Raw genomic sequence first — 16581 nt, forward strand, 5'->3', positions numbered from 1 at the left:
TCTTAGCCTGCTTGGCACACCTTCCTCATTCCTGAAGAAGGGCTTATGCCCGAAACGTCGATTCTCCTGCTCCTTGGATGCTGCCTGACCTGCTGCGCTTTTCCAGCAACACATTTTTCAGCTCGGATCTCCAGCATCTGCAGTCCTCACTTTCTCCTAGCATTCAGTATACATCAAAAGAGTTAAGATGGAGCATAACATCAGGATGTTGTGGTGCTTTTCACCATTTGCAGCGCAGCAGGATCAAAATGTTAAACAACTCTGCTAGGTAAAGCTCCAATGTTCAGAGACCACAACTTTAAAACAGGAAGGAAGTGACTACAAATTCCACTATTTTTAAGTACTTCATTAACTCATCAGAGAAATTGTGGATTTAAAAATAAATAGCTGTACAAACAGTAATATTCACAATTGTTATTCTTGGAATAAGCCAGTGCATCTCAAATCATGAGCCCCACTTCTAACCTGTTCGTGGGTATCTGTAGGTGTCAGCTTTCCTCTCTTCCAGTGCAGGGGATGGTACATGAATGATTTCCACGTCAGACTCATCCACTTCCTCATACAAAAGATAAAAAGTTTTCACGCCATCTGAATCTACAAGCAAGGCAAAAACACATTTGTACAATGATGATGCTGGACATAGTACTCCAGTTTATTAAAGTCAGATACAAAGTTCAGTTCTAAAGAAGAACTTTCATTTACATACTGCCTTTCATGACCTTAGATATCTCAAAGCATTTGTCAGCCAATAGCATACTTTGAAGTTTAGTCATTGTTGTTGGCCAAGAAATGCATCTGATAAACAGAAAGATAACCAGGTAATTTGCCTTAGCAATGTTAGCAATAAATGTTGGCCAGGATACTAAAATAATGCATTCACTCTTGGAGGCAAAACAAAGCCTTTACACAGGATTCTCTAATCCTTTTCCTTTTTCATGTGAACATTTGAATATTTCACCCAATCAAGAGGCCGGTGAACAAATATTAGAAAGATATGATTTGGCACAACAGTAACCACAATCTCTACACCCAAACAGTTTTATGGATCGGGCAGGGAGTGGAGCATAGAGATTGAGAAACTGGTGGGGTTGTGGGCACCAGGAGGCGAGGGAGGAAGAGAGGAAGGAAGACAGGGGATTACAGGTCTTAACCACATGCTCCCCTTTCCCACCCCACAACCTCAATCTCTCACTCCCCTCTCAATCTTGGTTGTGCACTCGCCATCACATCCAGTACCCAACTCCTGATTCACTCCCTTACAATCTCTTCATTGCTCCCTCAACCATTGTCCACCATCACGTTGCACAGCATTTTCTCCACTCGCCTGCAAACTTATTAACTCAGATGACATTACTGAAACCTTCAAGACATGGTATCATTTTATTGCTTTATCCTTGTATGTTTTGGTTTATCTTTCACTTTGGTTTTCAGACAGCAAATTCAGTTGGTTTTCAGACAGGATAACGACATCACTGGCTCAGTCAGTATTTCTTTTCCATCCCTAATTGCCTTTGAAAAGGTGATGGTGAGGGGATTGCTTGAACCGCTGCAGTCCTTATTGCGTAGGTACACCCACAGTACTGACAGGGAGGAAATCTCCACGATTTGGGCCAGCAACAGCAAAAGGGAAAGTGATACAGTTCCTAAGTTCGGATGCTGTGTGACATCAAGTGGTGGTGTTTCCATGCCGTTGTCCTTCTAAATGGTACAAGTTGCAGATCTGGACAGTGCTGCATTGCAATCATATTTTCTGCTGCCACCATACCTCAGTTGTGGAATGAATGAATGTTGAATGTACTAAATGGAGTGACAATTAAATGTGCTGCTTTGCTCTAAATAGTGATGAGCTTGAGTGTTGTTGGACCTGTACTCATGCAGGCAAGTGGAATATATTCTACCACACTCCTAACTTGTGCCTTTATGACAGTGGACAGACTGAGCAGTCAGGAGGTGAGTTAATCATCACAGAATTACAATCCTCTGACATGTCAGTTTCTGGCCAATGGTAACCCCTAGAATCCTGACAGAGGAGGATTTAACGGTGATAAAGTCCTTAAATCTCATGGAGTGGTAGCTGGATTTCCCTTTTGACAACAGATATTGCCTGGCACTTGGATTATGTGAATGTTATTTGCCACTCATCAGTTCAAGCTTGATTGGTGTCCAGATTTTGCGATATTTGGACATACACTGCACTGGTATCAGAGAAATTGCAAACAGTGCAAGAAAGCATTTGACATAGTCGCTCATGGTAGGCTGGTCTGAAAGGTTAAGTCACATGTAATCATGATGAGTTGGTAAATTGGATACCACATTGAACAGGAACCAAAAATGAACCAGCTACACAAATACTGCAACTACAAGAGCAAGTTAGGGACTGAGTACATGGAGGAAAGTAGCATGCATTCCTAACTCACTAGATCTGTCCATCACCTAAGAGTGTCACAGAATCAAAGATTTATACAGCGTGGAAACAGACACATCAATTCAACACATTGCAATCTGACCTAGTCCTATTTGCCAGCATTTGACCCACATTCTTCCAAACCCTTTCTATTCATATACTCATCCAGATTCTTTTTAAATGCTGTAATTATACCTTCCTCCACCACTTCCTCTGGCATCTCATTGCATACATCCACCACCCTTTGTGTGAAAAAGTTGCCCCTCAGGTCCTTTTTAAATCTTTGTCCTCTAGTTTTGGATCCCCGACGCTAGGAAAACGACCTTGACTATACACTCTATCCATTCCCCTCAACTTCATAGATTTATACAATGTCACCCCTCAGCCTCCAATGCTCCAGGGAACAAAACTGTTAGCCTCTCCATATAGCTCAAGCCCTCCAATCCCTGCAAAATCCTTGTAAATCTTTTCCACAGCCTCTCAAGTTTAACAACATCCTTCCTATCGAAGGGTGATCAGAATTGCACGTAGTACTCCCAAAGTAGCTTTAACAATGTTCTGCACAGCCGCAACATACATCCCAACTCTTATACTCAGTATTATCACCAATGAAGGCAAGCATGCCAAATGCCTTCTACACCACCGTGTTTACCTACAACTCTACTTTTAAGGAACTATGCACCTGTACTCTTAGGTCTCTTTGTTCGGCATCACTCTCCAGGGCCTCACCATTAAGTGTATAAATGCTACCCTGGTTTGTCTTACCAAAATGTAACACGTCACATTTATCTAAATTCAACTCTGTCACTCCTCAACTCACTTGCTCATCTGATCAAGGTCCTGTTGCACTCTGAAATAACCTTCGCTGTCCACCTGCACAATCTACTTTGGTGTCATCTACAAATTTACTAACCATACCTGCTATATTTACATCAAAATCATTTATGTAAATGATGAAAGGTAGTGGACCCATCACCAATCCTTGCAACACACCATTGGACACAGGCCTCCAGTCTGTGCCACTACACTCTGCATCCTACCTTCAAGCCAAATTTGTATCCAAATTGGTTAGCTCTCCCAAGTGATCTAACCTTACTAACCAGTCTACCGTGTGGAACCTTGTCAAATGCTTTGCTGAAGTCCACGTAGCCAACGTTTGCCGCTCTGCCCTCAATTTTGTCAATTATTCATATCAAGTTAGTGAGACATGATTTCCCATGCACAAAGCCATGCTGACTATCCATAATCAGTCCATGCCTTTCCAAATGTATGCAAATTCTATCCCTCAGAATCCCCTCCAACAACTTACTTGTCACTGATGTATTTCATGTTCCCAACCATGCCCTAAATTCCTCTGCCTTATTAGTCAAGACTCTTGTATTGAGATAAATGCAATTTAATTTATCAGTTTTACCTCATTCTCTGCTGTGCTCTTGCCTACCTTGACTATTTAACTTACTCCCCAAATTTGTTATACCAGCCTCAGACTTACCTCTTTTCTTGCGATCTCTTAGGTTCAAAGTGCAGCTCATCTTCAAGAGTAAGGGATGAGCAATAAATACTGGCTTTGACAGTAACATCCACACATGAACTGATACCTTTTCCCCAAAAACAGTGCATTTCTCACAGTTCCTCATCCAATAAGGAAGCACACGAATTAGTACTGGGAAATGACACACAGCAAGTATTGGAAAAGGAAAACATTATACTAGTTTAGAATAAATTTAATATCTAGCAAATCAATGTTAATTTGAAGTCTGTTTGACTTAGTATTAGTGTACTGACTGAACTGCACCACAGATTGGAGTCAGACAAGTGATATTATTAGGAGACCTTCAGTTGCAAAGCAGAATCAGTGAAACCAATCAGAATATTCACTGTGGAGCTTAACCTTTTATGAATTCCAAGAAAGCAAAGCACTGCAGCCAATTTTATACCTTCAATTCCTATGGGAGACCACCAGTAACCAGTAAACCTGTCAAATTCTTCTTGTATTACGAAAGTAGCTACTCCTGCAGATTTAGAATCTTCTATTACATTAGGCAAACCTGAAAAAGAGAACAATCTAGTCACAATGCAATCACTTGTGAAATTCAATATAAAGGAACATTAAGTCAAATGTTCTATGGGTGCCATTCTACAATGTTTGCTGCATCTTAACCATGGATAGATAAACTGGCTTTGCTTCAGTTTACAAATCATAACGTCTCAAAAACAAAATTCATAACCTGACATACATCAGGGCTTGTTTTAAGATACTATGCAAGTTTGAAAAGAACTCATCTATACAGTAGATCTATGCATCTGGGCTCTGCAGGCAACTCACTGGAATGGTTAGAATGTGGAACGCATAACAGATAACTGAGAAAATTGACAAAGGTAAATAAAAGGGAGAAAGTGAGGACTGCAGATGCTGAAGATCAGAATCAAGAGTGTGGTCCTGGATGGGCACAGCAGGTCAGGCAGCATCCAAAGAGCAGGAGAATCGATGTTTCGGACATAAGCCATCCATCAGGGGATAAATAAAGGGCAAGCCAGACAAATGATAGGAAGAATTGCGTGGCAGTACAGAACATGAAACTTGCTAGGAGACATAAATTTGAAGCTTTTCTCCTTGCACTCATCAGGAGTGAAATGCAAGAAACCAGATTGGCCCAACAAATTAGCACCCTATTCCCATGCTTTATAAACAGATATTTCTTTTTCAAGCCTAGCTGTTGCATCCAAGTCCTGATGAGGGCAACTTTGTGCCCCTTTTTGCAACAATAAAGGATATCTTGATAACATCAGATGAGGAAGAATTAGAGAAGTCTAATGTGAAGTAGAAAGATCAGCATGGACTGTTGGATCAACTGGTCTCTTTTCTCATCATCTCTTAGGTTCAAAGTGCACCTCAACTTCAAGAGCAAGGGATGAGCAATAAATACTGGCTATGACAGTAACATCCACACATGAACTAATATCTTTTCCCCAAAAACAGTGCATTTCTCTCAGTTACTTATCCAAAAAGGAAGCAACAGGATTTAGTACTGGGAAATGACGCACAGCAAATGCTGGAAAAGGAAAACATTATACTCATTTAGAATAAATTCAAAACCTAGCAAAACAATGTGAATTTGAAGTCAGCATGACTTTGCATTGGTGTACTGACTGAATTGCACCACAGATTGGAGTCAGACAAGTGACACTATTAAAAGACCTTCACTTTCAAAGCAGAATCAATGAAACCAATCAGGATATTCACTGTGGAGCTTAATCTATTATGAATTCCAGAAAACAAAGCACTGCAGCCAATTTCATACCTTCAATTCCAATGGGAGACCACCAGTAACCAGTAAACCTGTTGTGAATATTATGTTAATATTATAGCAATAACACATAGAGGCCTTCAAATCCATTAAACAGGCAAGACACTTGTTCTTGACCACCTAACCTGGAGGCTCCCTGCCTTCATTCCTGAAGGGCTTTTGCTCAAAACATCGATTTGCCTGCTCCTCGGATGCTGCCTGACCTGCTGTGCTTTTCCAGCATCTCTCTAATCTAGACCCTGCCTGCCTGAAAAATAATTTCATCAAAGCTATTTGTCTTGCACTGATCAGGACACGCACAAGAGTACAATGCAAAAACGAACATTTCCATAATGAATGAAAAGTGCGATAAAAATACAGTTTCCTATACTTTGGTATTCTTGCCAAAGTTCTGATACGTGCAACACAGAGCTTTAACAAAATGTGCTTTTTTTCAAACTATTCTGGTCCTGTACCAACAAACTGACTTTTAGTCACTTGGTATTGGAAATAAGATCAGCAAGTTGATAGTATTCCAGCATACTCTCAACAATGCTAACCACCACCGTCATGTCAGACTAGAAGTATGTGACACAGGGTCACATAGGAAGTTTAACTTTAATGTGTGAAGATTGTCGTCAACAATGCTTGAACCTGGAGCAGGAGAGAACAGAAATCTTGGTGCAAAAAAATTACAATTAGCCACCGTGCTCAAAATTGGCTTCAACATAATTGGCGATTTGTGGTAAATAACTGCGGTAGAACTTTAGCTTAATGTTCTGCTAGCAGTTGGTTTAAAGCAAATCTGCTTCCGCATAAACTGCTGCATGTTGTTGACAGGTTGAACTGGACAGCTTCTGGGATCAAAGTTGGCCTTGCAAAACCATTTCCAGAAGCACATCTCCAACATTAATAAAACAAAAAATGCACTGTTGATGCTGAAAGTTGGAAAAAAAAATAATGAAATGTTGATTAAACCCAGTAACTAAAATAGCACTGAAGAAGAAAAATGAGTAAGTTTATCGGGTTGATGTTCCTCCCTCACAGCTGTAGAAAGAAATAAGATTTCAAGCCAGTGGAAGCGGGAAGACGACAGGGAAAGAAAAAGGTCTGCGATAAGATGGAAGTCAAGAAAGGTTAAATAACAAAAGATTTCACGGCACAACAGCCGAAAAGAATGACAATGGATATAATAAAGAAACATTGCCTACATGAGATGCGAATTGCTTAATCATAAACATCAGAGTACAACATAAAGGGGTGCATGAAGATTGAATCCAGAAAAGACTTGTTGCTGACAACATTAACGCATTGTAACAGGCTTTTACTACCCAGTTGTAAACTGTCTTACCTTTATGGCAAAATGTTAATCGCTTCTCCTCACCAGACACAATGTTTACTATCCATAAGTCATTGTTATTTATAAATGAGATGAAGGATGGGTCTCCAGGACATATCTTAGGATCCATTCGAGGTCCTGAACAATTTGTTTTAATCTCTACTGGCTTCATTGGCGATATCTGTAAAACAGCAAAGATCTAGCTCATGAAGAAAAAGGAACGAATTGTATTCATTATACCAGGGAAAAATGGTGCTTGCCACAAGTTGAGCACAGACAGGAAGGAGCGAGTTGTTTACTTAATTAACAAGCCACACAAGATTACCAAATAACTTACAGTCCCTATTGGCCCATTTCACTTTGTTAGAGAAACGAACTGAAGTAAGATTTCATTTTTGTTCTACCTCCAACATTCTGCCCATCTCTTTCAAAAGGTCAAAATTAACTTGATCAAGTTTTGTTCTCAGTGTTTGAAACTGCATATTGAAGGTGACCACCGTATGTAGCTCCATTCCACTGTTGAGAAGGGGCTACTAAATATCGATGAGATGTCATTATGACATCTCCTAAACCTATCAAATAAGAACTTTTCTCCTCTGTTGCACTGGCTTGCATGAGCCTAGACCTGGGGTGCTCCTTCAATGGTTTTCAACTTCAAAGTTAAATGCTCGCCATGTAAGACAGCAAGGAAGTTAATCTCAATTTTGAATTATTGCAGAATTGGTCTGTTAAGACATAGCTGTTCTCAACTATGCTTTCCACTGTCTTCAAGGGACCTATTTTCAACTCTAGTTCAATGAACCTGCAAAGTCTGCATTAATGGTATGCCATACTCTCAAACGTCAAACAGTTACAATTTCATTTAGATACAGTAAGGCTCCTTCAAATAGTAACTTTTTAAAGATTGGTATTTTCCATACTAAATCTTACTTTGCTTTTAAAAACATACATGCTGAAGTCAAAATTTCTAAGGGCCTAAGATCAAAAAAAACTTTATTTTTAAACAAGGCCCCACTAGGGGGCCCAAGCTCCGAATCCCAAAACTTGAGGTGAATTGCCATTAATCAGCACAAAACTGCAGGCAATGCAAATACTGTTCATAGTGGAAACAACAGGCCAAGAACCTGACCACAGTAGCTACATTCATTTTGCACTTACATTAAAACCATTTGTCCCTCCATCCTTGCAAAAGAAAAGACTATTACTGGCTTGGAAGAGAAAAAGTCCACTATCCCTGTGATAGTCATATGAGGTAATTCCAAATGTGCCGAGGCGCTTCCTCTCACGCAGAAGCTCTTCCTCCCGTGAGTACATTCCGTGGTGTGGAGTCGCCTGTAAATAAACACAACAATAACCTTCAATTGTAACAATTTTTTGAAAGTTGATGAACAATTATTAGGAAAAGTATGATTTACTGGAACTACCCACACAATTCCAAAACCTGTTTTGTTGGCATGGGGGCCTGTAACGTATGTGCATATTCAAAACCACTGGCATGATTTGAAACGTGTATAAAATGCAAGTAATGGATTGAGTGATTTGAGAGGTTGTCAATAAATTCATTCTAGAGCTGGAAAAAGGGCAGTGGAGTGACCTTGGTACTAGACTAACAAAACAGATTACGAACTCCACAGGAAGTTGCAAACTGATTTTAATAAACCTGGTGGGCTGACATCAAGAGTATCAAATCGATCTGACCATCTTCAAAACCTAACTGATCTACTAATATCTCTGACTCCAGTACCACACTTCTCAATTAACTTTCAATTTTCTGTGAAGTGGCCTAGCAAGGTTGGTCAATAGCCCAGTGGGAAGGAAGGAGCACAAAGTTTGGTCTTGCCAGAGAACAAAAAAAAAATCCCTGGGCAGAGAGTATTTTTGTGTCATGTTTGTGAAGCGAGCAAGTGTACTGATCATGAGAAATTAAACTTAAATAAATATTTCATTAGTCTACCTGGCTGGCTACTGGCATACAACAGGAAATTTGTCAGCTCAGACAGTAATTCAAATAAAAGCAATGATTAAAAAATTGGGAAAAAAAAAGCTCCGCCAACTAGAACCACAGGGACTGACAGATGTGATTTAACTGCTTTATCTAGCTCTTCAAAGCTACTGGATGTTATTTAGGTGTTGAACACCACCACATTCATCTGGCAGCTAAGCCATCAGAATAAACTAGAAAGATGTAGGTCCTCGAACAGGCGTTCAATAAAACATTATTACATGGAGTCTAGGCACAGTGTAAACTGTAACCTTCAATGTTATAATTATTCAAATCTTTACGTCCAGTAGTAATTTACTCTGCATCTGCTGTTCTCCAGCAAGCTAAGTATTTCCAAAAGCTACTTGAGGAAAGTTTTCTTTATCTCATTCTGGTAGATTGCTGACTGTGAATATAGGAGGTATAGTTAGTACATTTGCAGCATAGTGGACAGTGAAGAAGGTTACCTCAGAATACAATGGAATCTTGATCAGATGGGCCAATGGGGTGAGGAGTGACAGGTGGAGTTTAATTTAAATAAACGTGAGATGCTGTATTTTGGATAGGCAAATCAGGGCAAGACTTATAGACTTAATGGTAAAGTCCTAGGGAGTGTTGCTGAACAGAGACCTTGGAGTGCAGGTACATAGTCCCTTGAAAGTGGAGTCACAAGTCGATAGGATAGTGAAGGTGGCGTTTAGTATGCTTTCCTTTATTGGTCAGAGCACTGAGTATAGAAGTTGGGAGGTCATGTTGCCGCTGCACAGGACATTAGTTAGGCCACTTTTCGAACAGTGTGTGCAATTCTGGTCTCCCTCCTATCGGAAGGATATTGTGAAACTTGCAAGGGTTCAGAAAAGATTTAAAAGGATGTTGTCAGGGTTGGAGGATTTGAGCTACAGGGAAAGGCTGACTAGGCTGGGGGTGTTTTCCCTGGAGCGTCAAAGGCTGAGGTACAGGTTATCGAGGTTTTGAGGTTTATAAAATCATGAGGGGCATGGATAGGATAAATAGACAAAGTCTTTTCCCTGGGCAAGGGAGTCCAGAACTAGAGGGCAAAGGTTTCGGGTCAGAGGGAAAAATTTAAAAGGGACCTTAGGCGCAACTTTTTCATACTGAGGACGGTGCGTGTATGGAATGAGCTGCCAGAGGAAGTGGAGGAGTCTGGTTCAATGACAACATTTAAAAGGCATCTGGATGGATTTATGAATAGGAAGAGTTTAGAGGGATATGGACCAAATACTGACAAATGGATTGAACCCAAGGGTCTGTTTCTGTGCTTTGCTCTATGACTCTATGACCATTTTTGTAATTTCTTTTCAATTCTGATTATTGTTAGCTTATATTTCTGCTCATTTGCAGCTGATTAGCAAATCATACCCAGTCAGTCATGATATGTTGCTATTTCGAACACAAAATTTGAAGTAACTTTGATGAAGGAATTGCAATGTAACACAAAAAAGTGTCTATGCCATTGAATGCATTAATATTGGCATTGCATGTTTTGTTCAAACATGGAAAATAGCTGAACAAAGTCAAAATATTGCTTTAGTTATACAGATCAGACAGCACTTAAGTGTTTTGCTCACTACGATACCTTTAATCATTTGTTAAAGGGGAAGTTAAGAATGAACCTTGGAAGGAGAGATGAGGACAGTGGTAGTCTTCAAGACAACAAACAGGCTTGTAAATGGGCAGTCACATGATGGATGAGAATTAAAGCAGAATTATGGATTGTGAAGACCAAGAAACAACACAATTCTGCAAAGAGTGCAAGACCAGAGTGACCGTAGCATATTTTCAAATCACTGAAAGTTGCAGAGCACACTAAGAAATCAACTAATAAAGCAGAGGGGTTCCCAGACTTTGTAAAACTGCAAATAAAGGCAGGGAATACAAACTCAATGAAATTAAGATGATTTTTTTATAAAGCACAGGTGCAGCTTCAAATGAAATAATGTATGCAATTTGGGGTCCCCATCTTTAGGAAGGATATGAATGCATAAAGAGAGGCAGCAGAAATGATGTACAGGAATGTTTCTAGGGGAGGAAAGACTTCAATTATGTTCTCTTTCAAGGTAAAATGTGGAGACTATAGGCGAGGAGAAAACTGCTTCCATTAGCACAGAGGTTGAGAAACAAAACACTCAGATTTAAGAATAGGAAATGGACCAAAGTGGATGAAAAAAATAATTTGTTAAACACAGTTAAGTAGTTAGGACTTTGAATATGTAGCCAATAGAGGAAAGAAATATTCAATTGTGGCTTTGATAAGATATTTGAATAAACATCTGAAAGTTAACACAGAGCAACAGAGAAAAAGCAGCAAGTGGGACTAGCACAGTCCAGTACTGACATGGACTAAAGGGCCATTTCCTTTGCCGTCAATCATTTTAAATTTCTCAGAGAAGAGAAAGAAAAAGAATTTCAGTTTTTACCTTGGCTTTGCATATATTTCTTTGTAATATAACACTACCATCATTATTAAACATTGTCCTCCTATCAGCCTAGCCAGAAAACTTGAGGGAAACTCCAAAAACATGTAGTACTGGTCTGAGACCTTACATTTTGGTTTCTACTTTCATTTAGTCATGACAGCAGCCAAGGCTGTTTGTCCCATTAAATAGATGTTAGCCTCATGTCATTTCACAGTACCCAATGAATTGCGATGATGAAACTTCATCCATCTACTCCACAGCAGATGAGAGTGGAGAATAAAATCACTGTACTATTATGCATTTCAAGATAAAAGTAGTTAGAGAACACAATTCTCACCTGGAAGTGATCAAGCATTTGTTTCCAAGACAGCAGCAAGAGAGAATCCTTCCGGACCTTTTTTGGGATTTCAGAGTACAACAGAGAGTTCTCTCTACTTCCGTAAGGCATCCCTACAGAAAAAGGCAGTTCCAACTGTTAATCAATGGCAATTTTACAATCTTACAACTTTTGAATCATAGAAAGATTACAGCACAAAGATAGACCATTTAGCCAACCTGATCTGTGCCAGATGAATCAACTAGCTGCCTAATCTAGTCTCACTTGCAGGTCCATAACTTGCAGGTTACAATGCTTCAGCTGCAGATCTAGCACTCATAGAATGAGAGTCATACAGCATCGAAACAGTCCCTTCCATCCAACCAGTCTATGCAGACCATATACCCCAAATTAAACCCATTCCATCAGCCTGTGCTTTGGCCCATATCCCTTCAAACTTTTCCTATACTTTTAAACATAGTAACTGTACTTGTATCCACCAATGTCTCTGGCAGCTCATTCCACACAAGAACCACACTGTGTAAAAATGCTGCCCCTCATATCCTTTTTAAAATCTTTCTACACTCCCCTTAGAAATATGCCCCCTAGTTTTGAATTCCCCAACGCCAGGGAAAAGACCCTAGTCATTCACCTTATCTATGCCTTGCATGATTTTATAGACTTCAATAAGGCCACCCCTCAACCTCCAACGCTCCAGTGAAAGAAGTCCCTGTCTTTCCAGTCTATTTTTATATCTCAAAGACATGACTGATGTTGAGATCAAGGATGAGTGTGCAAAGACTCTAGAGAATGTCAATATATTGAAGGTGGTGGTTTTGGGCACCCTAATTGCATAAAGATAGACAAATCCCCAAAGCCAAATGGGATCTATCTGAGGTTACTGTGATAGGCAAGGGAAGAAACAGCTGGGGCACTAGCAAATATCTTCAGATCCTCTTTGAACACAGGTGAGGTTCTAGAGGACTGGAGATTAGCCAATGTTGCTTCCTTGTTTGAGAAAGGAAGCAAGGATAATTCAGGAAATTATTGGCCAGTGAGCTGGACTACTGTGGTGGGGCAGCTCTTGAAGATGATACTGAGGGACAAGATATATGCACATTGGAAAGAAATGGACTAGCACGTGACAGGCAGCATGGCTTTGTTGGGGGAAGGTCATATCTTACCAACCTGATTGAATTCTTTGAAGAGGTGATAAGGATAATGGATGAGGGAAGGGCTATGGATGTACTTTATACAGACTTTACTATGGTATTTAACAAAGTTTCACATGGTAGATTAGTACAAAAGCTAAAATCACATGGGATTTGGGGTGGGTTGGTTACATGGATACAAAATTGACTTGGTCAAAGAAGAAAGAGGATAGCAGTGGAAGGGTGTTCTTCAGAACGGAGACGGGTAATTAGTGGTGTTCCATAGGGATCAGTTCGAGGTCCACTATTGTTTGTAGCATATATAATTGATCTGAAGGAAAATTTGGGTGGTCTGATTAGTAAGTTTGCAGATGACACCAAGATTGGTAGAGTTGCTGATAGTTGCTGACGATTGTGAAAGGATATAACGGGATACAGATAGATGGGCAACTTGAGCACAGAAATGGCAGATGAGTTTAATCCAGACAAATATGAGGGGATGCATTTTGGAGCATCAAATTTAGGTATAAATTATACTGTAAATGTCAGAACCCTTAACACATAGACAGATCTGGGCGTGCAGGTCCCCAGTTCACTGAAAGTGGCAAAACAGGTGGCCAAGGTGATTAAGGAGGCATATGGCATGTTTACTTCATCAGCCGTACAAGAGATGGCAAACAATGTTGCAGCTACATAAAACCCTAGCTCGGCTGCATTTGGATTATTGCACGTGGTTTTGGTCACCACACTATAAGCAGCACATGGAAGCTTTGGAGAGTGCAGAGAAGGTTCACCAGGATGTTGCCTAGTCTCAACGGCACTGGCTATGACAAAAGTTTAAAGTGACTAGGATTGTCTTCACTGAAAAGACACTGGCTGAGAGGAGACCTGATAGATGTCTACAAACCTATGAGAGGCATAGATAGAGTTGATACTCAGAGGCTTTTTCCCAGGGATGAAGTTTCAATTACAAGGGGGTACAGGTTCAAGGGGAGAGGGGGTAAGTTTAAGGGAACTGTGTGAGGGATGTTTTCACGTAGAGAGTAGTAAGAGCCTGGAGCGCACTGCTATAAGAGGTGGTGGAAGCAGGCACATTGGCAACATTTAAGAGGCATCTGGATGGTTACATGCACAGGGAGGGAACAGTGGAATACAGACCAATTAAGAGCAGAAGCTTTGTTTTTTAGTTAGGGCATGATGATTGGCACAGGTTTGGAGGGCTGAAGGGCCTGTTCATGTGCTGTACTTCTCGTTGTTCCTTATTAAGACCTATCCTTGTGTGAATTACCAAAATGCAATACCTCACATTTATCCCAAATAAATTCCATCTGCCACTCCTCAGCTCAATGACCCAATTAATCAAGATCTCTTTATAATCTTAGACAACTTTCTTCATTGCCCACTATACCACCAAATTTTGTGCCATCTCCTTTTAAATGAGTTGGATTTCCACCTCAACCACCAAACTGGATAGTGACAACTATCAGCCTCTGGGTGAATAAGATACCATATATATCCTTCTACTGATCATTTCAATCCGTGGCCTGGTAAATAACCTCTCCACTAGGGTAAACAGGTCTTGGCGAGATTGTAACAACTAGTAACTAAAGTCAGATCTTTGTGCTATGTTTCACAGAAGGGTCTGTCTCTTATTGGTCATTTAAATGATCAACTCAGTTCACTTTCTAACAGCGCTCGAAACAAGTTAGAAAACCGAAAATCAAGAGAAAATTAGAAAGATCTCTGTTACTTAAACGGCAATCATCTGTTACTTATCCAGTCTTCCTAACTTATTTTAATGCTTTAAAATTTCACTTCAAGGAGTTAAAAGACTAAGTAGGAACTTAGCATTCAATATATTTACTCAAAATTTAAATTGACATTTTCAAACTAAGAGTCAACCATGAAATGAACACCTTAGTCTTAAGAGGAAAATTTAGAAATGGGTAAGAGAACTGAAATTATGATTCCCACAAAACAGAATATTTTTGTTCCTCACCTACTATTGAATCATGCCAGATTTGTTCACACTGATGGGTGTCGTGGTCAAACTGTTCCAGAGTAGTCATCTAGTATATAGTAACTACCTCAGTCAGCTTTCAGGTGAACAAGCACGGAAGTGAATAGTTCTCTTTGCAGCAAGTCAGTCTTTCCATTTACAATTACAGGAGAGAAGCTCTAACACAATACTGGATAGGAACGAGGGACAATTTAACGATTGATAACAAGCCACAAAAACATTTTTTCTGCCTTTTGCAACGTTATTGCAAGCTCTTGACTCAGCCAGTCAGCCAAACTTGACATTTTAATTCCAAGAATACACATATAGCACTTGAGGTCATCCAACCCGTCATACCCATTGTGCTCTTTGGAAATACATGGGAACAGAGAAAGAGGACACATATGACCATTTGGCCCATCAAAATTGCTCCACCATTCAAATAGATAATGGCTGACCATCTTCCTCTACATCTTTACCCCCAATATGCATTTTGCTTGAGGTCATTAGTCTCTAATTTTTCAATTTCTGTCTTGAACATACAGGTCATTCGGCTATAATGTGCGTTTTGTTAACATGAATTCGCAATAACATGATTGATGAATTGGAGACACTGTCTCTAAAGCACAAAGTTCTAAAGCATGTATTAGTTATAACATGATTCCGGTCCCATTAGTTTAAATTTGCTGCTATTACATGATTTTCTTATAACACAGGATTGCACAAGAACAGAACTACCATGTTATAGCAGAACAGATTGTAATCAATGACTATGTTTCCCACTGATCTCTAGGTAGACAATTACAAAGATTGGTCACATTTGGGACAAGAATTTCCCCCTCATCTCAATCTCTAATGGCCTGCTCCTTATTCAGTTTCTGTCCATGAAACTCAGCAGCTTGGGCAAGCATCCCATTCACATGTATCCCGTCGCACCCTGTAATAGGCATCTAGTTGCTCCATTCCCTGGATCTTGTGTTATAGCCCCATGAATTTATATTTGAAAAGGGAAAATGTAATTCTCTGCCGTAAATGTTATTACTGAACTGGCTTCCACCAACCTTTTGAATTAGAATCCCTACACTGTGGAAACAGGTCCTTCGGCCCAACAAGTCCACACTTACCCTCTGAAGACCCATTCCCCGGTATTCACCTCTGCCTCATTCACCTAACGGGCAATTTAGCACGGCCAATTCACCTAACCTGCATATCTTAGGTGGGAGGAAACTGGACCATCCGGAGGAAACCACGCAGACACAGGGAGAAACTCCACACAGACAGACAGTCACCCAAGGCTGGAATCAAACCCGGGTCCCTGGTGCTGTGAGGCAGCAGTACTAACCACTGAGCCACCGTGCCGCATTGCACGCTAGTAAGGATCACTAGTATCCTTATGTACAGAGGAGAGAGGAAGCACATCATCTTGACTGGGGCAACATATCCATCCTGGGACAAGCCAAACAGAGAGACACACGAGAATTTCTAGACGAATGACATTCCAACCGGGACTCTATCAACAAACACATTGATTTGGACGCCATCTACCACCCTCTAAGAAAAAGCCGGAATTGACATCACCAACCCAAGGAAGCCTAAACACATACATAGAAAGTGGGACATAACACCAGCGCTTCATCAAAGGCTCACTGATGATGTTACCTAGTAT

The 16581-nt window shown here is 40.3% G+C and overlaps 1 protein-coding gene across 7 annotated transcripts in view; it reads right to left on the reverse strand.

The window, feature by feature from the left end:
- Window positions 1-16581, reverse strand: part of dpp9 (dipeptidyl-peptidase 9) — a 105656-nt gene that overhangs the window by 38914 nt on the left and 50161 nt on the right. For all 7 annotated transcript variants that reach the window (XM_043720896.1, XM_043720897.1, XM_043720898.1 and 4 more), the window contains 5 exons: window positions 11787-11899; window positions 8189-8362; window positions 7043-7211; window positions 4342-4452; window positions 466-594 (listed from right to left, as the gene is read on the reverse strand). In XM_043720896.1, the coding sequence (XP_043576831.1) occupies window positions 466-594; window positions 4342-4452; window positions 7043-7211; window positions 8189-8362; window positions 11787-11899 (696 nt within the window). The remainder of the gene's footprint in view (window positions 1-465; window positions 595-4341; window positions 4453-7042; window positions 7212-8188; window positions 8363-11786; window positions 11900-16581) is intronic.

Source organism: Chiloscyllium plagiosum, chromosome 31, assembly GCF_004010195.1.
Source record: "Chiloscyllium plagiosum isolate BGI_BamShark_2017 chromosome 31, ASM401019v2, whole genome shotgun sequence".
NCBI lineage: Eukaryota > Metazoa > Chordata > Chondrichthyes > Orectolobiformes > Hemiscylliidae > Chiloscyllium > Chiloscyllium plagiosum.